This window comes from Mobula hypostoma, chromosome 14 (assembly GCF_963921235.1).
Source record: "Mobula hypostoma chromosome 14, sMobHyp1.1, whole genome shotgun sequence".
Lineage (NCBI taxonomy): Eukaryota > Metazoa > Chordata > Chondrichthyes > Myliobatiformes > Myliobatidae > Mobula > Mobula hypostoma.
The window spans coordinates 40,516,091-40,539,540 of record NC_086110.1 but is presented as its reverse complement, the minus strand read 5'-3'; the positions used below and the strand labels follow the sequence as shown (position 1 = coordinate 40,539,540).

The 23,450-nt window shown below is 42.0% G+C and overlaps 1 protein-coding gene across 1 annotated transcript in view; it reads right to left on the bottom strand.

Moving 5' to 3' along the window:
* Positions 1 to 414: 414 nt before the first annotated feature.
* Positions 415 to 23,450, bottom strand: part of LOC134356501 (dipeptidase 1-like) — a 34,726-nt gene continuing 11,690 nt past the window's right edge. Inside the window, exons 6-10 of the mRNA XM_063067460.1 lie at positions 19,194 to 19,370; positions 8,002 to 8,086; positions 7,842 to 7,917; positions 7,618 to 7,753; positions 415 to 1,667 (exon numbers count right to left, since the gene is read on the bottom strand). Of these exons, the coding sequence (XP_062923530.1) occupies positions 1,485 to 1,667; positions 7,618 to 7,753; positions 7,842 to 7,917; positions 8,002 to 8,086; positions 19,194 to 19,370 (657 nt within the window). The 3' untranslated portion in view covers positions 415 to 1,484. The remainder of the gene's footprint in view (positions 1,668 to 7,617; positions 7,754 to 7,841; positions 7,918 to 8,001; positions 8,087 to 19,193; positions 19,371 to 23,450) is intronic.

The window sequence follows — 23,450 nt, the reverse complement described above, 5'->3', positions numbered from 1 at the left end:
ATAAGTAATTCAGAAGATTACAAGTGAGAATTTTCACTGTGGTAGAAAGCAGGGAAACACCTTATTAATGTCAACATAACAACTTGGCTCTACTCTTAAAGATAGTACAGATGCTGCAGACACAGTTCATGTATGTCCATCAGTGTATAGACACATACATGTAAGTGAGCATTTGGGAGACTGACAGCATGGATTTAATTTGTGGCCACATTTCAGACTTGCTGACTGTTCAAGTTATGAACAGTTCACGGGTACAGAATCCTGCCATAACCTGGGAATGACCTGTAATGATGTAGTATTCAAGGACAGGTAGAATTTCCGCATAACCCGATGGTGGGTTTGCAGAGCTTTTAGTTGCTTAATCTCCAGCTGTGGACGACAATTCCACTGAACTGGACAGTTTGTAGAGATCCCATCTCCTCCATCCTCTGTGTAGTATCTCCTAATGCTTGATGTCTGGTGTTTGGCACTGAATCCATCCAGTTGGAATAAAGCTAGAGTAGCACACAGAATACTTTTCAAAGGTTTATTGAAATTAAGTAACACTATAACTAATTAAATGAAGAATAATTACAAAAGAGTATAACAAGATTATTACAATTATAAAAGAATTATCTAATGGAGGGTTTTGACAAGAAAATGCTACAAATAATAATAATCTTGTCCTGCTGCTGCCTTTGTTCTTTTAACATTCTTCACAACTTTTAGCTGTAAATTCAGCTTACGTGTAATCGACTTTAACCTAATTCTGGATGCAACTTACTCTAGTGTTGGTCCCCATCTGTACAGACTAATCTCATCTATCTGCTGCCAGCTTTGCCCCACACCTCTCTTTTAATAATATGTGAAAATGATTGACAACAAATCTTCATCTTTCAGTTTAACCCTTCCCTATCTAGTTTATCCTCCTTTAAGTCAATGCCTAAGGAGAAACTATTTTTACTCTCTGACAATTCTACAGTATTTCTGTGGCAGAAAATAAATCATGTAAATTGTGTCTTTGAATACATTTTCTTTGTTAGCAAAAAGGATTTTCCTCACTACTTTTTCTGCACACTGGATTAGGTAACTGGGTCACTTAGGATTCATTCATTATCTGTAGCAGAGATCATTCTTGAATCCTTCATTCACTACTGAGCACCTTTAAACCAGAAAAACTAACTTTTGCAGATGAATCTCAGAATATTTTAAAATTTCATGTTTTTAAAATTAACTTGCACATTTTCTTAATTTTTTTGCTTTGAGCTTAATCCGCAGTCTGAAAGTTTAAAAACTCCTTTTTGTTGTCATCTTATTGGCTGCTCTTGCTGATTTTCCACTGAAGTATGGATTGGCTAGTTAATGTACAGACACTTGGAGTCTATGATTACAAAGAGATATGTTCAGAGTAAATCTATTTTTTCCCCAACTCTACTATTGTATTAATCTTCTTTAGATGTGTCCTCTGTACATTAAATGCTATTAATCTATTCTTAATGTTACATTTAATTAATAAGTTTAACTATTAAGGAAGCAATGAACATGATCATGCTGAGAATGTGAAGAGTGCAGAGATGGGGAGAAGCTGCAGATGGATAGCCGAGAAATGTTCTGCATACACTCTGCACCCGATCCTGAGAAATGACATCATTTGATGGCTTGTTGGCTTTCCGAAGCTGCTGGCTTACCTGAAAAGCAGAATTTTACCTGGTGAACTTCATGGATGTCATTGTAATAATATTTAATTTAGTAGGATCTTAAGTGCAATTGGACAGAATTTTTGGGGCAAAACATCATCATACTGTGTTGTTATAATGTTATTTCCCCTCCCACAATAATATTTGTAGTGCATTTTTGAGCATTTCCAAAGACACCAGATTTCAGTTCAAGAGCTCTTATTGTTTCCATCATTCCCTTCCTTCTCATAGAAAAAAATAGAAAACCTACAGCACAATGCAGGCCCTTTGGCCCACAGAGTTGTGCTGAACATGTCCCTACCTTAGAAATTACTAGGCTTACCCATAGCTCCCTATTTTATAAGCTCCATGTACCTATTTAAAAGTCTCTTAAAAGACCCTATCGTATCCGCCTCCACCACCGTTGCTGACCGCCCATTCCACGCACTCACCACTGTCTGAGTTGAAAATTTACCCCTGATATCTCCTCTGTACCTACTCCCCAGCACCTTAAACCTGTGTCCTCTTGTGGCAACCATTTCAGCCCTGGGAAAAAGCCTCTGACTATCCACACGATCAATGCCTCTCATCATCTTATACACCTTTGTCAGGTCATGTCTCATACTCTGTCGCTCCAAGGAGAAAAGGCCGAGTTCACTCAATCTATTCTCATAAGGCATGCTCCCAATCCAGGCAACATCCTTGTAAATCTCCTCTGGACCCTTTCTCTGGTTTACACATCCTTCCTGTAGTGAGGAAACCAGAACTGAGCACAGTACTCCAAGTGTGGTCTGACCAGGGTCCTATATAGCTGGCTCCAAAATTCAGTTCCACGATTGATGAAGGCCAATACACCATATGCCTTCTTAACCACAGAGTCAACCTGTGCAGTTGCTTTGAGTATCCTATGGACTCGGACGCCAAGATCCCTCTGATCCTCCACACTGCCAAGAGTCTTACCATTAATACTATATTCTGCCATCATATTTGACCTACCAAGATGAACCACTTCACAATTATCTGGGTTGAACTCCATCTGCCACTTCTCAACCCAGTTTTGCATCCTATCAATGTCCCGCTGCAACCTCTGACAGCCCTCCACACTATCCACAACACCCCCAACCTTTGTGTCAACAGAAACTTACTAACTCATCCCTCCACCTCCTCATCCAGGTCATTTATAAAAATCACGAACAGTAAGGGTCCCAGAACAGATCCCTGAGGCACTCCACTGGTGACCGACCTCCATGCAGAATATGACCCATCTACAACCACTCTTTGCCTTCTGTGGGCAAGCCAGTTCTGGATCCACAAAGCAATGTCCCCTTGGATCCCATGCCTCCTTACTTTCTCAATAAGACTTGCATGGGGTACCTTATCGAATGCCTTGCTGAAATCCATATACACTACATCTAGTGCTCTTCCTTCATCAATGTGTTTAGTCACATCCTCAAAAAATTCAATCAGGCTCATAAGGCACGACCTGTCCTTGACAAAGCCATGCTGACTATTCCTAATCATATTATAGCACTCTAAATGTTCATAAATCCTGCCTCTCAGGATCTTCTCCATCAACTTACCAACCACTGAGGTAAAACTCACTGGTCTATAATTTCCTGGGCTATCTCTACTCCCTTTCTTGAATAAAGGAACAACATCTGCAACCCTCCAATCCTCTGGAACCTCTCCCATCTCCATTGATGATGCAAAGATCATCGCCAGAGGCTCAGCAATCTCCTCCCTCACCTCCCACAGTAGCCTGGGGTACATCTCATCCAGTCCCGGCGAGTTATCCAACTTGATGCTTTCCAAAAGCTCCAGCACATCCTCTTTCTTAATATCTACATGCTCAAGCTTTTCAGTCTGCTGAAAATCATCACTACTATCACCAAGATCCTTTTCCATAGTGAATACTGAAGTAAAGTATTCATTAAGTACCTCTGCTATTCCCTCCGGTTCCATACACACTTTTCCACTGTCACACTTGATAGGTCCTATTCTCTAACGTCTTATCCTCTTGCTCTTCACATACTTATAGAATGCCTTGGGGTTTTCCTTAATCCTACCTGCCAAGGCCTTCTCATGGACCTTTCTGGCTCTCCTAGTTTCCTTCTTAAGCTCCTTCTATTGGAAAACATTGTAGCACTCTGTTTTCTAAGTGTTTATTTTAGTGTGCTCTTATTGCGCATCAAGTGTTTACTCAGATGTTGACCATGCCTTTACTATGCATTAAGTGTCTATTATTGAGTGTGTAGGGATTACTATGGTATTTCACATGTAACCATTGATTCATTAGAATGAAACCTGTGTACTTTTGACCCCTTGAGAAAAACGAATGTAGCCAAGTAAGAGAGATAAGAGTAATTGATTTATTAGCTAGAGTAAAACTTACAGTGATATGCTAATGCTGTTAACCCAGAAGGAGGCCTATAAAAATGCTGTGTGAAGCAGACAGGGGGGCATTCGGTGGCAAACTTACAGAGCCTAGCCCACTGTCTGTCTCAGCTTTAATTGATTTGCAAATTAAAGTTTAAAATTTCTTGGAGAATCTTCGGCACCTCCTTGTCATTTGTAAAACCACGACAAAACTGGTGTAGTCGGCAGGATCGGGAAGAGACCCGTGGAAGAAGGAAACAGGAGATTGAGGGCACTTCCTGGTCCCTGGGGGACCTCCACAGAGCTAACAGAATTCAGGGTGCACCCAAACAAAGGTAAGCGCTTTTTAGCGACAATTTGGACTAAGAATTCTGTTGGTTTTTGGGGAGATCTCGGGGACTCAGAAGTGTGAAACAACTGCCGAAGGGTCTCTCTGATTCAAAGAATCTGGCAGAATTGAGGGTTAAAAGGAGGCTCGGAGGATTAATCAAGAACACTGCACTGAGGGGGGTGAGTATGAATAAGGAAACGAGAAGTAAGAAAAATTCCACGTGGTGTTGGTAAGTCCCTGTGGATACCGCTTTGTACGAGATGAAGGTCTGAACGGGCAGGGAAAGAAAGAAAAAAAGGGAAAATCCTCGTAAATACTGCCTTAAGAAAAGTAAGGGTCTGAATAGGCGAGGCGCAAAAGAGAAAATCCTCATGAATACCGCCTTAAGAAAAGTAAGGGTCTGAATAGAGGAGGTGCAAAAAGAAAGTTCTGCGGATACTGCCCGAGAAAGGGGTCTGCACGGGCAGAACAGAATAGAAGATAAGGATAGCTTAAGTAGATAATTTAGACGCGGGTGAGAAGAAACCATAAGGCTAGATAGAGAAATAGGTTACAAAAAGTAGTATTACCAAGGTGTGAGATGTTAAGAATACCTTCAAAATGGGAAGAACAATATGACAGGGAAAGGAACAGCAGTAGAAATAGAGTAAAATATTCCCAGTGTGTCAAGGTAAGATCGCGGAAATTTCAGAAAAATGGAAAAAAAGAACCATAAATCTGGTCACGAAGTGGCCGAAAGAAGGAACATTTGATGTAAGTTTATGTGAGGAAATGGAGGCGCTGATTAAAAATTACAAACCAAGACATAAATCCAAGAAAAGAGAGAAAAAAAAAAGAAAATAGGGGATAGAAGTGTTAAAACTCTTTAGGATGGAGGGAGAAAGATTGAGAAAGAAAGGACGAATATCAGTAGCAAGTAAAGAAGACACTGAGAAACAAGAAAAGCAGTCTGGTAAACCACAGGAGAAACAGAATAAAGAGCCGACTCTATACCCAGACCTGAGAAATGTAGAAACCCCTCCCCCTTATTACGAGAAGGAAACTCTTAAACAGTGTCCTGTATTATCAGGAGAACTAGAACTGGGGGAAAGTTTAAAGTCTGGGATACCGAGGAGGAGTCGGGTGAGGAGGAAAATCAGAATATGGGGAGAGAAGGAAAAAAAGTGATGCCGTTGTTTGTAAAAGGGTTGGGACAAGTACAGTATGCTTCTTGGGGCTGCCAGGACCTGGAAGGGCTGAAAAACACCCTGCCTAGCTTACATGAAGGAGCAGGGAAGTGGATTACAGCCTTTGAAGAAGAAACTACGGGACGGTTATTGGCTATGGGAGATTGGAAGGCACTGCTGATAAGGTTGATGGGAACCTCCAAATTAAAAGAGCTGATGGAAACGGCTGGACTACTAAATGCAATCAGTCCAATGATTGACGGGACCAGCTTTGACCAAGTGAGGCAGAAGGTATGGCAGGCCCTCAGGAAGCTTTACCCACCCAAAGTGGACCCCAAAGCTTTGAAAGGGGATCCGCTGGGGGACACTGAGAATCCAGTAGCCTATGTAGAGAATCAGTTAAAAAGGTGGAGGCTGGAGACTGAGCAAGAAGTGGAAGGCAACTCGTTTATGACCATACTGTTCCGAACCACTGTTTTGGACGCAATGCCCATCTCAATCACTGCACCAGAGCAGTCCCGCAGGTACAGTCAGGTGTGGAGCCTGAGGTAAGTGGTGAAGAGGAATGGATGGCAGGGTACAGACAAGAAGAACAAGAAGTTGTCACTGTACCACAGGAGTTTGATCAGACGATAAGGGAAGTTTTTGGTTTTGAGAACAGGTCTGATGACCCTAAGGGTGGGGTTGTGGATAGCAGTACTCCTTCAGACAGTGAGGATGACTTGGGAGCGACCAGTCTTGCCCCTTGGGATGATACACCCACAAACCCCTGTACAGACTTGGAAACCATCAATTTGCCTGGTATGGCGTAGGAATGTTAGGACTCCGCAAACCTTAAAAGGAAGGAGTAAGCGGAGCGCAACAGTTACCTCTTTGCAGTGGCAACAGACGCGTACTAGCCAGTGGTACCAATGGGCACAATACAAGCAGGAATGATGGAGAGACAGAATTGCTATCTGTGCTCCAGGGCGAAGCCCGTGCAACACGTAGCCCCCATGCCTTATAACTTCTCCACCTGCACACAATGGCGAAAGGAGCGGAGGGGGCAGTGTGCGCGGCAGTGTCCAAGTGTAGTCAAGACTTGCAGCATGGGAATTTGTAGCGGGATGCATCCTTGTTATCAGAAATGTGTTGATAACACCCCATATTTCCCTTATTGGTGTATGTTATCCCAAGCTTCCTTGCAATTCGATCGAAATGTGCTCGCCCATAAATGTAAATATAGCAGACCTTGGGCCATTAGTAAGAGAAGTCAGCTGCTAAGGAGCTACTCTATTGCAGACATTCCACCTCTCCCGGAAGTTCCGGGAGTCTCCTGCAAGTTGATGGTACTACCTCCCTGAAATGAGTTTTTGCAGGGTGGGATGTCTGCACATCTATAAGGCACTTTATTGAGCAAGCATATAAAATGAAACACTTGTCTTCAATTTGACACAAGGATGAACATAACAGCCTCATAGTGTGGTTCCCTGATCATTCTCACAGCAACACTGGGCACTCAGAAGTGGGCAGAATGGATAGCTATTAATTTTATGCAATAGTACAATAATGTGAATGAGCGAAATCTGTAGTAAGAACAGAGATCTTTAAGTGCTCAGCAGATCCAGCAGTACCCGTGGAGAGACAAACAAGGGTTCATGTCAAAGGTTGATGATTTTATTAAATAAGAAATGGCAGAAGTTAGCAATGTTACAACTTTTAAGCAGGTACGGAACAGAGGAATAGTAGAGATAAGAGAACATCACAGGTACCACACTATGAGGCTGTTATGTATATCCTTGTGACCAATTGAAAACAAATTGCTATCTTTCATGCCAAATGCTATGCCAGGGCCTCAACAGAGTGGAATAAGTGGAAACTACCCTTTAAAAATAGCCTGAACTTCATTAAAAAGAAATAAATGACCATAAGTAAACACTTATTTATAAAGTAGCAAACAGACTGTGGGTTGGGTGTGATGTAAATATAGTAATATATCACTGATTAACAATTTAGTATACTTTTATTTTTACTCAAATTAGAGATTATGTATATCCTTATGTGATTATGAAGCTTAATGTTGTGAACATGTTTGAAATAAGTTACTCACTTCTTCAGCTTTCTGAAGGACTCGTAAAATGTTTAAACCAAGCAGGTTTCTAATTTCATTTTCAGTCCAGTTACGCGAAAGAAGCTCAGCAATCAAATCAGGAAATTTTGAAACATCTTCCAAACCTGTGGGTCCCCTTTAAGAAGCAAATAAAGGGCATTATTGTTTCAACAAATGAATGAGAAGCTATGATGAGAAATCAAAAACAACTGCCAGTTACGTACCTTTCAAAACCATCGAAGTCACTGCCGATGCCCACATGATCTGCACCAGCGACATCTCTAATATGGTCAAGGTGGTCTAAAATACAACAGAAAGGAGTTCAGAGAACACACAGAGAATTTTAACAGGTCTTTTATTAAAATGGCTTGTTGCCATACTCACCTGCAACTTGGGATAATGTAGCAGTTTCTCTACAGGAAATAAAGTTGGGATAAAAATTTACCATCACAATCCCTGAATTGTTTGCCTGAAAAATAAAGCAATTTGTCCAATTAACCTATCTGAACAGAAAGCCACAGGATACCAGATGGAAGAAGTTTTTTTTTTCTGGTGTGAACCACTCCTTGGAGAACTTTGCGCAACATAACATCCCAATACTTTGTGTAACATTAAAGTGATGAGGTATATGAAGGTTAGCTGTTTGCTTATGTGGAGCTAATTGTCCGAATGGAAAATCATGGTTAATGTTACTGGAACCTGGGTCAGTCTGAAAGCACATTGTCTGAGTATTCTTCCTGGTGAGGAAATACTTGTTGAAGTCCAAAGTTCAAAGTAAATTTATTATCAAAACACATATACGTCACCATATACAACCCTCAGGTTTGGTTTCTTGTGGGCATAATCAGCAAATCCAAGAACAATAAAAGAAGTAATGAAAGACCATGCTCAACAGGTTGGACAAACAACCAATGTGCAAATGAGAACAAACTGTGCAAATACAAAACAGAAAAAAGAAAAATAAATAAATAAGCAATAATTATCAAGAGCATCAGGGGTCCTCAAAAGTGAGTCCATAGGTTGTGGGAATAGTTCAGTGATGAGGCAAGTGAAGTTGAATGAAGTTATCCCCACTGGTTCAAGAGCCTGATAGTTGAGGGGTAATAACTGTTCCTGAACTTAGAAATGTGAGTCCTGAGGCTTCTGTACCTTCTTCCTGATGGCAGCAGTGAGAAGAGTGCATGACGCAGATATTACACTAAAAGAATAAGTACACAAACAAGTAGGTATAAAGAGTGGCCAGACAAGAACACACAACAGTATATTATTGGTCTGCAGGAAACAATTTATTATCATGGATATAAACAATTTTTTTGCTGCAGTATAGCTAGGGACTCAGATCAACAGATTTTCAAATTATGAGGAGGGATCTCATCGAAACCTATGTAATATCGAAAGGCCTATATAGAGTGTACATGGTGAGGATGTTTCCAACTGTGAGAGAATCTAGCACCAGAGGGCACAGCCTCAGAATAGAAGTATGTCATTCTAAAACAGAGATGAGGAGGAATTTCTTTACCCAGAGGATGGTGAATCTGTGGAATTCATTGCCACAAATGGCTTTGAAGGCCAAGTTATTGGGTATATTTAAAGCAGAGGTTGATAGATTCGTTGTAAATAATGGTGTCCGAGGTTACAGTTAGAAGGCAGGAGAATGGGGTTGAGAGGGAACATAAATCAGCCATGGTCAAATGGTGGAGCAGACTCAATGGGCCGAGTGGCCTAATTCTGCTCCTATATCATATGGTTGATCCTAACTTGTGTGGATTTTCCTCTTGTGACTGTATGCTACAGTTAATTCTCATATCCGAAAGATGAGCTGGTAAACAAATTAGTTACTGTAAATCACCCTTAGAGTAAGTAAGTGAGAAAAGAATCAAAGGGAAATAGATAGGAATGTGAATGAGATTAAGTTCCAGAGAAATGAGGAGAGGGAACAAGATTGATCTGTTATGAACCAGCACAATCCTAATAGACTGGATACACCAATTGGAACAGACTGACTATTTCCCAAAATTTGTGTATTTTTAACATTATATTGAAATTATATTTTGACTATTGACAACCCATATTTCATGAAGTGTGACAACATAATCAAGATACTTTTTTCTTTATAGCAACAAAATATGCTCAGCTCTTTTGAATAAATAGAAAGTTTCGCTAAACAGTAACAATGCTGTAAACATCAACTAACTTGCCTTTGATCGTGTTAGCATGGCACAGTTAATCACATTCAGTTCTATCCTAGAAGACAATATTCAAATTCCAGTCTAAGAAGTAAAGCTAGTTGACTAGGTGAGTGTATTATTGGAAACTGTCTTTCAGGTGAGATGTTATATTTGTCAGTTGTAATTCATGATACTACTTGAGGTGCAGAGTTCTAATGTCAGATCATCATACAGTATTTGAAATCTCACAATTGCAAGAGATTATCATCTGTTGTCTTCATGGTGTATCCATCATCATCATTATGTGCCATGTTGTATTGATGTGGGCAAACATGGTCTTATCCATGACTATGATTGTTCTTGGCAAATTTTTCTACAGCAGTGGTCTGCCATTGCCTTCTTCTGGGCAGTGTCTTTACAATACAGGTGACCCCAGCCATTATCAATACTCTTCAGAGACTGTCTGCCTGGTGTCAGTGCTCACATAACCAGGACTTGTTATATGCACCAGCTGCTCATACAATCATCCATCACCTGCTCCCAAGGTTTCTTGTGACCTTGATCGGGGGACTAAGCAGATGATACACTTTGCCCAAGGGTAGCCTGCAGGCCAGTGGGGAGAAGGAGTGCCTTGCACCTCTTTTGGTAGAGATGTATGTCCACCCTGCCACCCAATGGTGTATCTACCTGAACTGTTTGCATGAAATATATTTCATGTACTGGATTACATTTTCTGTAGGGTAATGATAAATATTATGACCAAATAATATTGTCTTCATTTTCTTTGGGGGATAACTCATAAAATTTTACTTCAATAGATAAATAGATTTTAACAATTTCTTGCACTCTTTTTGATCAGTGAGTTAGTGGAATTTGAGTTGAAAATGATATGTGAGGAGAACAGACCATCTGAGATCTTGCTGAGATGAACAGTACAGGACCAAGAAATAAACTGAGGAAATGTGAAGAAGGAAGGTTCATTATAACTGCAATAGGTAATACTCAATCTATGGTAATGCAAGCCTAAATGTGTACTTGCCTCCTTTGCAATGAATGCATAAGCCTAATTCATTGTACCAAGAAGGAAGTGCCATATATCCTTATTCTCTTGGACTGAAAAGTCAAAAACTGCAGATGCTGGAAATATGATATAAAACTGAAAATGTTGGAAATTCTCAACAAATCAGGTGGTCTCTCTGGAGAGTTAAAGTTTCAAGTTAATGATTTTACCTCTGATTTGCCAGGTCATTGACCTGAAGAACGAACTTGTTTTGTTCTGCCTTTGAATAGACGTTGATTAGATTAAGAGAGAAATATATAGAGAAATAAAGGAATAGTGATTTTAAAAATGAAATTAATTCATAAACTGGACAAATTAAGTTTGAATCATTGAGTTTCAGAGCTTGAGGGTATGTGATTGAAGTTACCAGCAAGCAAAGGTATACCCCTTTGGATACTGCTGAGGGGGAAGACCTGTCTGGGCAAGGCAGCAGCAGCCAGACCAATAGCACTGTGATCAGCTTGAAGCCTCAGAAGGGTAGGGTGAAGTTGGGCAGAGCAATAGTCATAGGGGACTGGATAGTTGGGGGACAGATAGGAGATTCTGCGGCAGCAAAAGAGATGCCAGGATAGTGTGTTGCCTCCTGGGTGCTGGGATCCAGGATGCTTCTGAGTGGTTGCAGTGGTTGAAGGGGAGGGTGAGCAGCCAAAGGTTGTGGTACATATTGGTACTAATGACATAGGCAGGAGAGGGGTAGAGGTTCTGTGCAGTAAATTTAGGGAGTAATGAAGGAGGCTGAAGAACAGGACCTCCACAGTGGTAATCTCTGGATTACTTCCGGTGCAACAAGCTAGAGAAGGCCAGAACAGGAAGATGAATGAGTGGTTGAGGAGATGGTACAGGAGGCAGGGTTTCAAGTTCTTGGATCATTGGAACCTTTTCTGGGGAAGGGGTGACTTGTACAAGTGAGATAGTTGCACCTGAACTGGAGGGGAACCAATATCCTGGGAGGGAGGTTTGCTAATGCTATTAGGTAGGGTTTAAACTAGATTTGGAGGGGGGTGGGAACAGAAATGAAGAGGCAGAGGTTGGGGTGGTTGGCGCACAAGTAGAGGCAACTTGTAGGGAGTTTGTGAGGAAGGATTGGCAGATAATAGAACAAAGATGTACTCAAGCCAGATGGTTTGAGATGTGTCTATTTTAATGCAAGGAGTATCATAAGCGAGTCAGATGAACTTATAGCGTGGATCAATACGTGGAATGATGATGTTGTGGCCATTACAGAGACTTGGATGACTCGGGCAGGAATGGCTACTGAGTGTGCTGGGCTTTAGATGTTTCAAGAAGGACAGGGAGGGAGGCAAAAGATGTGGGCACATGACATTGCTAATCAGGGATAGTATCATGGCTGCAGAAAAGAAGGAAGCCATGGAGGGATTGTGTACCGTGTCAGTGTGAGTGGAAGTCAAAAACAGGAAGGGGGCAATAACTCTACTGTGTGTTTTTTATAGACCTCCCCCAATAGTAACAGAGACATTGAGGAGCAGATAGGGAAGCAGATTCTGGAATGGTGCAAGACTAATAGGGTTGTTGTGATGAGTGATTTTAACTTTCTTAATATTAAGACCATAAGATATAGGAGCAGAAGTAAGCCACAAAGCCGATTGAGTCTGCTCCTGGATCCCACTCAATCCCATACACCTGTCTTTTCGCCATATCCTTTGATCCCTGACTGATCACGAAACGATCAACTTCTGCCTTAAATATACACACAAACTTCGCCTCCACTGCTGTCTGTGGCAGAGCATTCCACAGATTTACTACTCTCTGGCTGAAAATTGCCTCCTTACCTCTGTTCTAAAGATCTTTCAGGCACGATTTCCCATTACAGAAACCATGCTGACTTTGACTTATTTTATCATTAGTCTCCAAGTGCCTCAAAAGCTCATCCTTAATAATGGACTCCAACACTTTCCCAACCACAGAGGTTAGGCTAACTGGCCTATAATTTCTTTTCTTTTGCCTTCCTCCCTTCTTAAAGAGTGGGGTGGCATATGCAATCTTCCAGTCCTCCGGGACCATGCCAGAATCAAGTGATTCTTGAAAGATCATGACCAATGCATTCGTTATCTCATTAGCAACCTCTGTCAGGACTCTGGGATGTAGTCCATCTGGCCCAGATGATTTATCCAACTTAAGACCTTTGAGTTTGCCTAGCACTTTTTCCTTTGTTATAGCAATGGCACTCACTCCTGCTCCCTGACCCTCATGGATCTTTGGCACACTGCTAGTGTCTTCCACAGTGAAGACAGATGCAAAGTATTTATTATGTTCATCTGCCATTTCTTTGACACCATTACTATCTCACCAGCATAATTTTCCACTGGTCCATATCAATTCTCACCTCCCTTTTACTCTGTATGTAACTGAAAGAATGTTTGGCATCTTACTTAATATTATTGGCTAGTCTGCCCTCATATTTCATCTTTCCCTTCTTATAGCTTTTTTAGTTGCCTTTTGTTGGATTTAAAAAATTTCCAATCACCCACTCACTGTCGCCCTTTCCTTGACTTTTATGCAGCTCTTAACTTCCTTTGTTAGCCACGTTTGCTTACCCCTGCCATTTGTGAAAAATTTACCTCTGTAGGACATATCTATCCTGCGCATTGTGAACTATTCTCAGAAACTTCATCCATCTCTGCTCTGCCGTCATCCCTGCCAGTATCCTCCTCCAATTCACCTCAGCAATCTCCTCTCTCATGCCTCTGTAATTCCCTTTATTCCATTACAATGCAGAGACATGTGAGTTATGCTTCTCCCTCTCAAACTGCAGTATGAATTCAATCATATAATGATCACCGATTCCTAAGGGTTCCTTTACATTAAACTCCTCAATAAGATCTGGGTTATTATACAACACCCAATCTAAGATAGCCTTCCCCTGAGTAGGCTCAAGAACAAGTTGCTCTAAAAAGCCATCTCCTAGGCATTCAAAAAATTCCCTCTCTTGTGATCTAACACCAGCCTGATTTTCCCAGCCCTTTGCATATTAAAGTACCCCATTACATTTGTGTCATTAGCCTTATTGCATACCTTTTTCAGTTCCCTTTGCAATTGCAACCCCCCCCCCCCCCACCTTGGCTACTATATGGAGGCCTATATAGGATTCCCATAATGGTTGTTTTTACCTTGCAATTTCTTAACTTCACCCACAAAGATTCAACATTCTCTGACCCTATGTCACCTCTTTCTAAAGATGTAATTCTGTCTCTTACCAACAGAGCCACACCACCGCCTATGCCTTCCTGCTTGTCCTTTTGATACAAATTATGTACTTTGATGTTAAACTCCCAACTATGACCTTCTTTCAGTCGCAACTCAATAATGTCCACAATGTCATACTGACCAATCTCTAATTACGCCATGAGTTTGTCCACCTTATTCCAAATGCTACATGTATTTAAATATAGCACTTTCAGTCCTGTATTCTTTGCCCTTTTAAATTTTGCCTTAGTGGTACAATTTAACTCTTTGCTCTGTCTGCATTTGTACCCAATCATTGGCTTGTCCTTCTTTACATTCACGTTACACCCATCATCTACTTGTAAACCTGCTGGCTCATTCTCAGCTCTATCACACTGGTTCCCATCCCCCTCCCATATTAGTTTAAACAACTCCCAACAACTTTAGTAATTCTGCCTGCAAGAATATTGGTCGCCTTCGGATTCAAGTGTAATCCTTCCCTTTTGTATGGGCCCACCTGCCTCAGAAGAGGTCCCAAATATCCAGAAATCTAAATCCTTACCCCGTGCTCCAGTTCTTCAGCCACACATTTATCTGCCACCTCATTCTATTCCTATCCTCACTGTTGCATGACTCAAGCAGCAAACCCAAGATTAATGTCCTTTACATCCTGCTTCTCAGCTCCCTGCCTAACTCTTCACACTTGTTTTCTAGACTCCTCCCTTTTTCTTCCTATGTCGTTGGTACCAATATGTACCACGTCTCCTGCCTGCTCACAATCCCATTTCAGGATATCGTGGACGCGTCTGGAAACATCTCGAACTCTGGCTTCTGAGAGGCAAAGTACCATCTGTCTTTCCTTTTTGCATCTTCAGAATTGCCTATCTGTCCCCCTGACCATACAGTCCCCTATTACTGCTGCCATCCTTTTCAGTTCCCTAGCCTTCTGAGCCACAGGGCCAGAATCAGTGCCAGAGGCACGGCTGCTATTGCTTACCTCAGCTGTACTCAAAATGGAGTATTTATTGTTGAGACGGATGGCCACAGGGGTGCTCTCCACTCTTTGACGTTCCCCCTTCCCTCTCCTGCCAGTCACCCATTTATCCGTCTCCTGTAGCCTTGGGGTGGCTACCTCCCTGTAGCTCCTGACTGTCACTTTTCCTAACAAGCTGAAGGTTATCGAGCTGCAGCTTCAGTTTCCTAACATGGTCTCTAAGGAACTGCACCTCGATGCACCTGGCTCAGATGTTGCCATCAGAGAATCTGGGAGTCTCCTGGAAATCGCACACATGACACCCGGAGCAAAACACTGGCTCTGCAGACATACCGCCTGTTTTCTCAAGATTTAAATTAGAAATAATATTGACTAGCATCTCCTTACAAAAAGGGTTTGGATAGGGTGGATGGTGTTAGGTGTGTTCAGGAAGGTTTCCTGATGCAATATGTAGATAAGCCAGTTAGAGGAGAAGCTGTACTTGATCTGGTATTGGGAAAGGAGCCTGGTTGGGTGTCAGATCTCTCGGCGAGAGGGCATTTTGGTGGTATTGAATAGAATTGAATTGACTTTATTTCTTACATCCTTCACATACATGAGGAGTAAAAATATTTTTGTTGCGTCTCCATCTAAATGTGCAAAGTGCAATAATAAGTAGAAAAGTCAATGTAATATAGAGTACACTCAAATCAGCGCGAGTTCATCAGTCTGATGGCCTGGTGGAAGAAGCTGTCCCAGAGCCTGTTGGTCCTGGCTTTTATGTTGTAGTACTGCTTCCCAGTTGGTAGCAGCTGCAATAGATTGTGGTTGGGATGGTTTGGGTCCCCAAAGATCCTACAGGCCCTTTTTACACGTCTGTCCTTGTAAATGTCCTGAATCATGGGAAGTTCACACCTACAGATGTTCACAGCCACAGTTCTACCTCCTTCACCATAGAGCTGGAGAGGATAGGAGCAGAGAATTGGGAAAACATTTAATTGGGGTAGGGGGAAATGTGATGCTATTAGGCAGGAACTTGGGAGTAGACGGTCTCAGGGAAATGCACCGCAGAAATGTGGCAAATGTTCAGGGAATATTTGCATGGACTTCTGCATAGGTATATTCCATTGAGACAAGGATAGTAGTGTAAAAGAACCATGGTGTACAAAGGATGTAGAAAATCTAGTTAAGAGAAAAGGAAAAGCTTACGAAAGGTTCAAGAAACTAGGTACTGTTAGAGCTCTAGAAAATTACAAGGTAGCCAGGAAGGAACTTAAGAATGAAATTAGAAGAGCTAGAAGGGGCCATGAGAAGGTCTTGGCGAACAGAATTAAGGAAAACCCCAAGGCATTCTACACGTATGTGAAGAGAAAGAGGATGAGCCATGTGAGAATAGGGCCAATCAGGTGCAATTGTGGAAACATGTGTGCATGGAGTTGGAGGAGGTAGCAGAGGTACTTAATGAATACCTTGCTTCGGTATTCACGAGGGAAAAGGACCTTGGGAATTGTGGGAATGACTTACATCAGACTGAAACAAAAAAGCATATAGACATTAAGAAAGTGGATGTGCTGGAGCTTTTGAAAAGCATTAAGTTAGATAAGTTGCTGGGTCTGGACAAGGTATACTCCAGGCTACTGAGGGAGGAGATTGCTGAGCCTCTGGTGATGATCTTTGCATTATTAATAGGGACAGGAGAAGTACCAGAGGATTGGAGGGTTGCAAATGTTGTTCCCTTATTCAAGAAAGGGAGTAGAGATAACCCAGGAAATTATAGACCAGTGAGTATTACTTCAGTAGTGGGCAAGTTACTTGAGAAGATCCTGAGAGGCACAATTTATAAGCACTTGGAGAGACATAATCTGATTAGGGATAGTCAGCATGGCTTTCTCAAGGGCAGGTCATGCCTTACAAGCCTGATTGAATTATAAACATATTTGAGGATGTAACAAAACACATTGATGAGGTAGAGCAGTGGATGTAGTGTATATGGATTTCAGTAATGCATTTGATAAGGTTCCCCATGCAAGGCTCATAAAGGAAGGAGGCATGGGATCCAAGGAGACCTTGCTTTGTGGATTTAGAATTGGCTTGCCCACAGAAGGCAAAGGGTGGTTGTGCATGGTTCATATTCTGCATAGAGGTCAGTGACCAGTGGTGTTCCGCAGGGATCTGTTCTGGGACCCCTCCTCTCTGTGATTTTTATAAAAGACCTGGATGAAGAAGTAGAAGGGTGGGTTAGTAAGTTTGCTGATGGCACGAAAGTTGGGGGTGTTGTGGATAGTCTGGAGGGTTGTCAGAGGTTACAGTGGGACATTGATAGGATGCAGAACTAGGCTAAGAAGTGGCAGATGGAGTTCAACCCAGATAAGTGTGAGGTGGTTCATTTTGTAGGTCAAATTTGAAGACAGAATATAATATTAATGGTAAGTCTCTAGGCAGAGTAGAGGGTCAGCGAGATCTTGGGGACCATGTCTATAGGACACTCAAAGCTGCTGTGCAGGTTAGCAGTGTTGTTAAGAAGGTGTATGGTGTGTTGGCCTTCATCAACTATGGGACTGAGTTCAAGAGCTGTGAGGTAATTTTACAGCTATACAGTACAAGACCTTAGTTAGACCCCACTTGGACTACTGTCTTCAGTTCTGGTTACCTCACTACAGGAAGGATGTGGTTACTATAGAGAAAGTGCAGAGGAGATTTACAGGGATGTTGCCTGGATTGGAGAGCATGCCTTATGAGAGTAGGTTGTGTGAACTTGGCCTTCTCTCCTTGGAGCGATGGAGGATGAGAGGTGACCTGATAGAGGTGTATAAGATGATGAGAGGCATTGATTGTGTGGATAGCCAGAGGCTTTTTCCCAGGGCTGAAATGGCTAACATGAGTGGGCACAGTTTTAAGGTGCTTGGAAGTAGGTACTGAGGGGATGTCAGGTGTAAGTATTTCCACACAGAGAGTGGTGGGTGCATGGAATGCACTGCCAGCGATGGTGGTAGAGGTGGATACGATAGGGTCTTTTAAGAGCCTCTTAGATAGGTACATGGAGCTTAGAAAAAATAGAGGGCTGTGCAGTAGGGAAATTCTCGGCAGCTTCTAGAGTAGGTTACATGGTTGGGACAACATTGTGGGCCGAAGGACCTGTAAAGTGCTGTAGATTTCTGTGCTCTATCAATCACACAGTTAGAAGGGTATTTATAAGCCTATCATAATACATATTTCTGTGACAATTATGAGGAAAGTTCAGTAGAAATAATAGGAAACCAAAAGTAAAATGCTGCATTTACAAAGCCAACCATGCAAAAACATAAATAACCACAACTCGATGTATCTCTTTATCCTTTGAATTAGAGAGGACTGCAAAGGTATATACACAGATTTAATAAATAAGCAAAAAGTTGACTTAAGGGGTAATGCAAGTTGAGATTATATACTTTGTCAGGAAGGTAAGAAATGGCTTGAGCCTACTATTTGTAGCAGAAACAGAGGAAGTTGCATGCAGGTAAAGCAAGTATTTACAGTACAAGTTAAATTGAGCATTGTCTTTTAATCACAGAGCAGAATGCTGTAAGAAAGTAAGGAAGTCTTGTTCCTCCCTGGAGGTAACACCCCCAGAGTTTTGGTCTCTTTATTAAAGGTAGGAAATATTTGACTTAGCAGCACTGTAGGTTTATTAGATTGATGACTGGGATGAGAAAAGGTTGAATACAGAACCTCTTTCTGAAGAACAGAAGACATTTTCACTGAAGCATAAGATTTTAAGGGACCTGCAGATTAGATATTGCAAAGACGTTTCCACAGATGAAATCCAGGAGTAGGGGTCATGGTCTTGGGTTAAGGGGTTTTCCACTTAAAACCAAAGTGGAGAGAAATATCTTCTCTCAAATAATGTAAACATTTGTTTATCTTTACCTAGATTGAACATATTCAAGGCAGAGAAATCTGAACCAAATGATGAATCAAGGGTTTATGGGAACGAGACAGGAAATCAGAATTGAAGCCCAAGATCAGATCAACTCTGAAGTCATTGAATGCAGAACAGAATCATGGGGACATTTGATACTCATTATGTTGCTGAATGATTTTTACATTTATAATGGTTGATATTTATTTATTTGAAATCATCTTTTCTAGATAGTTCTTTATTTTAGATAGTAACATTATAATAAGTTTAAAACATTCACGTGCTTACTCATACCAGTTTACGAAGAACATTATCCTGGACATTTCTGTAGTTTTGGCACAGAGCAAATGCAGAGGAATGACTGAAAATGACAGGAGCAACTGATACTTCAAGTGCAGCCAGCATTGTTTCTTTGGAGACGTGAGAGAGGTCAATCAACATTCCCAGACGATTCATTTCTTTCACAATTTTCTGAAAGGCAAACAGTGCAAATATTTGAGATGTCTAGCTTTACATTGCCTTTCAGCATGAAAAATAATTACTTGCATTTATGTATCACATTTAGTGGAGAAAAACATCTTAAGATCTTTTGCAGAAGTGTAAATTAATACTTAGGCCACCATCATCAGTCATATACAAGATTCAGAGAGAGAGAAAGCAAGACTTTGATGAAAAAGGACGTAAGGAGTGGGAGATAGTGGGTTGGAGGAGGTTAGGAATGGACTTACGAGGGTGTGAGGAATTGGTGGCAAATGAAACAAACAGGAGATTAGAGATAGGACAATTAAAGAGACAGAATGTGAATTTCTGAATATGTGGGTGTAGGAGGAACTATTTACAAAGTTAACTGAATGAAGGAGCATTGAAGAAAACGGCTGGTCAAAAGTTCACTTGTAATAAGAGACAACGCAGCCAGATGAAATGAACTTTGAAAGTGATTGGCAAGAAAGGGGAGATAGTAATCAGGCCAAAGCTTCTTCAGTTAAAATTGGTAAACCATAAAAGACCGCAGACATTAATATGAACATAGAAACATTTGGAAGCTCATCTATGGGTAGAGGCTATGTGAATGAAGAAACAATCATGAGAAGCAAGTTTAAATCGCACTGCAGTAGCTGGATAATTAAAACTATAAAATAAAGCAAGCTGTGAAACAACCATGTTGTTTGTTCACCAATGTCCTTTAGGGCAGATAATCTGCTGTTCTTAATGATCTGACATTTTATTCCAGAGCTACTGCAGAGAAAGTGACCCTTAAGTTGCCTTCAGAAATGACTTTGAGAAGAACTACCAAAATCAGTAGGAATATCAGACCACCAGTAATTGACACAAGCATGACATAGACATACCATTTTCTGTCAATTATGAACATTCCTCCTCAGTAACTTCTGGGAGCTTGGTCAATTTGACACTACTTAATTACCAATCAAACATAATTAAATTCACAGAATCATGTTGTTCATTCAATGTGGTAAACTCCTCCATTACCATCTCTGAAATAGGCGTAGCAGAAGGATTGAACAATCAGTGGTGGCAGCACAACCATTCAGCCAATTGGAAATGGTCCTGGAAGTTCTCAATGTTGGTTAAACTTCCTTTTGTTGGAGATGATTCATTGCTAGGTAACAATAACTTGCTGCACATTAGCCAAATCTGAACATTATTAATATCGGGCTAAGTATGGTCATGAATGCCTCTTTGGCTAGGTGCCTAGGGTTCTCAGCTGCATCACCTGCCAATAATGACAAGGTGACGACACCCCTGGACAGACCTCCCCAGTGGTCTCCCTCTTGGTCTTGCTGCAATCTTTCCTGTGCAGCAAGCAAAGGTTGGGTTTGAGAGGCCCAGGTGACACAGATGCAAGAGAACCTGTGGAGTTCACCAGACTCATTTAGGCAAGTATGTTTCATCAGGTGGATTCTGAAGGCAGATTCTGAGCTTTTCCCAGTGGTTCTAGCTGCCAAAGCAAAGTAAGAGAATGCAAACAACAGGAATTCTGCAGGTGCTGGAAATTCAAGCAACACACATCAAAGTTGCTGGTGAACGCAGCAGGCCAGGCAGCATCTCTAGGAAGAGGTACAGTCGACGTTTCGGGCCGAGACCCTTCGTCAGGACTAACTGAAGGAAGAGTGAGTAAAGGATTTGAAAGTGGGAGGGGGAGGGGGAGATCCAAAATGATAGGAGAAGACAGGAGGGGGAGGGATGGAGCCAAGAGCTGGACAGGTGATAGGCAAAAGGGATATGAGAGGATCATGGGACAGGAGGTCCGGGAAGAAAGACGGGGGGGGGGACCCAGAGGATGGGCAAGGGGTATATTCAGAGGGACAGAGGGAGAAAAAGGAGAGTGAGAGAAAGAATGTGCGTATAAAAGTAAGTAACAGATGGGGTATGAGGGGGAGGTGGGGCATTAGCGGAAGTTAGAGAAGTCGATGTTCATGCCATCAGGTTGGAGGCTACCCAGACGGAATATAAGGTGTTGTTCCTCCAACCTGAGCGTGGCTTCATCTTTACAGTAGAGGAAGCCGTGGATAGACATGTCAGAATGGGAATGGGATGTGGAATTAAAATGTGTGGCCACTGGGAGATCCTGCTTTCTCTGGCGGACAGAGCGTAGGTGTTCAGCAAAGTGGTTCATCTTTACAGTAGAGATTGCACACGGGGAGGTGGGGGTGTGGCTGGGGTGGGATGAGGTATGGATTTGGATAACTGTATCTCCCATTGAGTGCCACCATAGCTGAACGGTTAGTGCGATTCTATTTCAGCTCGGAGCATTGGAGCTCGGAGTTCATTCCTGGCAGTCCGTGTAATGGATCTGTACGTCCTCCCTATGGAATGTTTGGGTTTCTCTAAGTGCTCCCATTTCCTCCTACACTGCAAAGACATCCCAGTTAGTAGGTTAATTGGTCATTGTAAATTGTCCTGTGATTAGGTTAGGGTTAATCAGGGATTGCAGGGTGACATGGCTTGAAGGGCCAGAAGGGCCTAGTTGTGCTATATCTCTAAATAAGTAAACAAACAAACAAACAAATAAATAACATGAGATAATTATCTGCTAATGTATCTGAAATATGGTGGGTGAAGGAGATGGCCTCAAATTAAAGCAGTCACTTAAGACACTTCAGTAGTGGTCATATGCACATTCATAAACTGACTTTGTCCTTAGAAACCCTCTGTGCATTCTTTATCCTCCTTAACACGTGGTGCCCAGATGTGCACATTTTACTTTAGCTGAACCTAAATGGTTCTTACTTTTCCAGTAAGATGGTGGCGCACTCAGATGCAGCAGCCTCTCCAGGGCCAACCAAAGCTGTTTTTGTCTTTTTTTAAACATCTCTTTATGATTGCAAGACACTGCTGGACATTGAGAACTTCAGCTACTGCAGGTCTGCCCAATCAGCAGAGGAGCTGGGCTTGGTGCGGGCCATGTTGCTACCCGCTTCAGAAAGGCGTTAAGAGTCGGTGCGCAAAGGCAGTGTGCAGTTTAACAGCGAGCGATTGTCTTGGATGTTTTTCTTGTGATCGCAAGACCCTGCTGGGCATTGGTAACGTAGAATACTGCAAGCCCAGTTCATTGGTTTACTGGTGAGACTGATGGCGGGCAAGCTGCATGGTTTGATTATAGCGAGGACCAGGCCTCAGGTCAAATGATGATGACCTTCCGATTCTTCAGGAAGAAGTAGAAGTAGCTGTAAGATCACTGAAGAATGGCAAAGCTGCAGGAAACAAGACAACAAACAAGAGAAAATTTGCAGATGCTGGAAATCCAAGCAACACACACAAAATGCTGGAGAAAATATGGAAAAGAGTAGAGTCAACATTTTGGACCAAGACCCTTCATCAAGACTCATCAGGAAAATACAACATCCCAGCTGAGCTGATAAAATATGGAGGAGAGACAGTGATAGACATCCTCACCAATATCTGCAACAAATATGGCAGACCGGGGAATGGCCAACACCCTGGACAAAATCACTTATCATCACTCTTCCCAAGAAAGGCAACTTACAGCAGTGCCAGAATTATAGAACCAGCAAGCCTTATCAGCCATGCAGGCAAAGTGATGTTGAAAGTCATCTTGAAGAGACTGAAACCACAGGCGGAAGAAATAATCGCCAAAGAGCAGGCTGGATTCAGAAATGGAAGAAGTACAACAGACCAGATATTCAACCTGCGAATACTGTGCGAGAAATACAACCAACATCAATAGGATATCTTCCATGTGTTCATTGGCTTCAAGAAGGAATTCGATAGGATGTGGTCCAGAAACTGATCCAAACCATCAATCGTCTCTACATCAAAGCTAGCAGTGCGGTACTTGTTCAAGGCATAGTTGGAGAGTGGTTCCACACATCAGCTGGAGTCTGACAAGGCTGCCTCCTTTCATCCACGCTGTTCAACATTTTCCTGGAGCAAATAATGACAGGTGCCCTGGAAGAACATATCAGCAGAGTCAGCATCAGAGGACAGACCATAACCAACCTCAGGTTCGCCGATGAACTGATGGGCTGGCAGGAAGTGAGGGTGAACTGGCCTGCCTCGTGAACCGTCTGG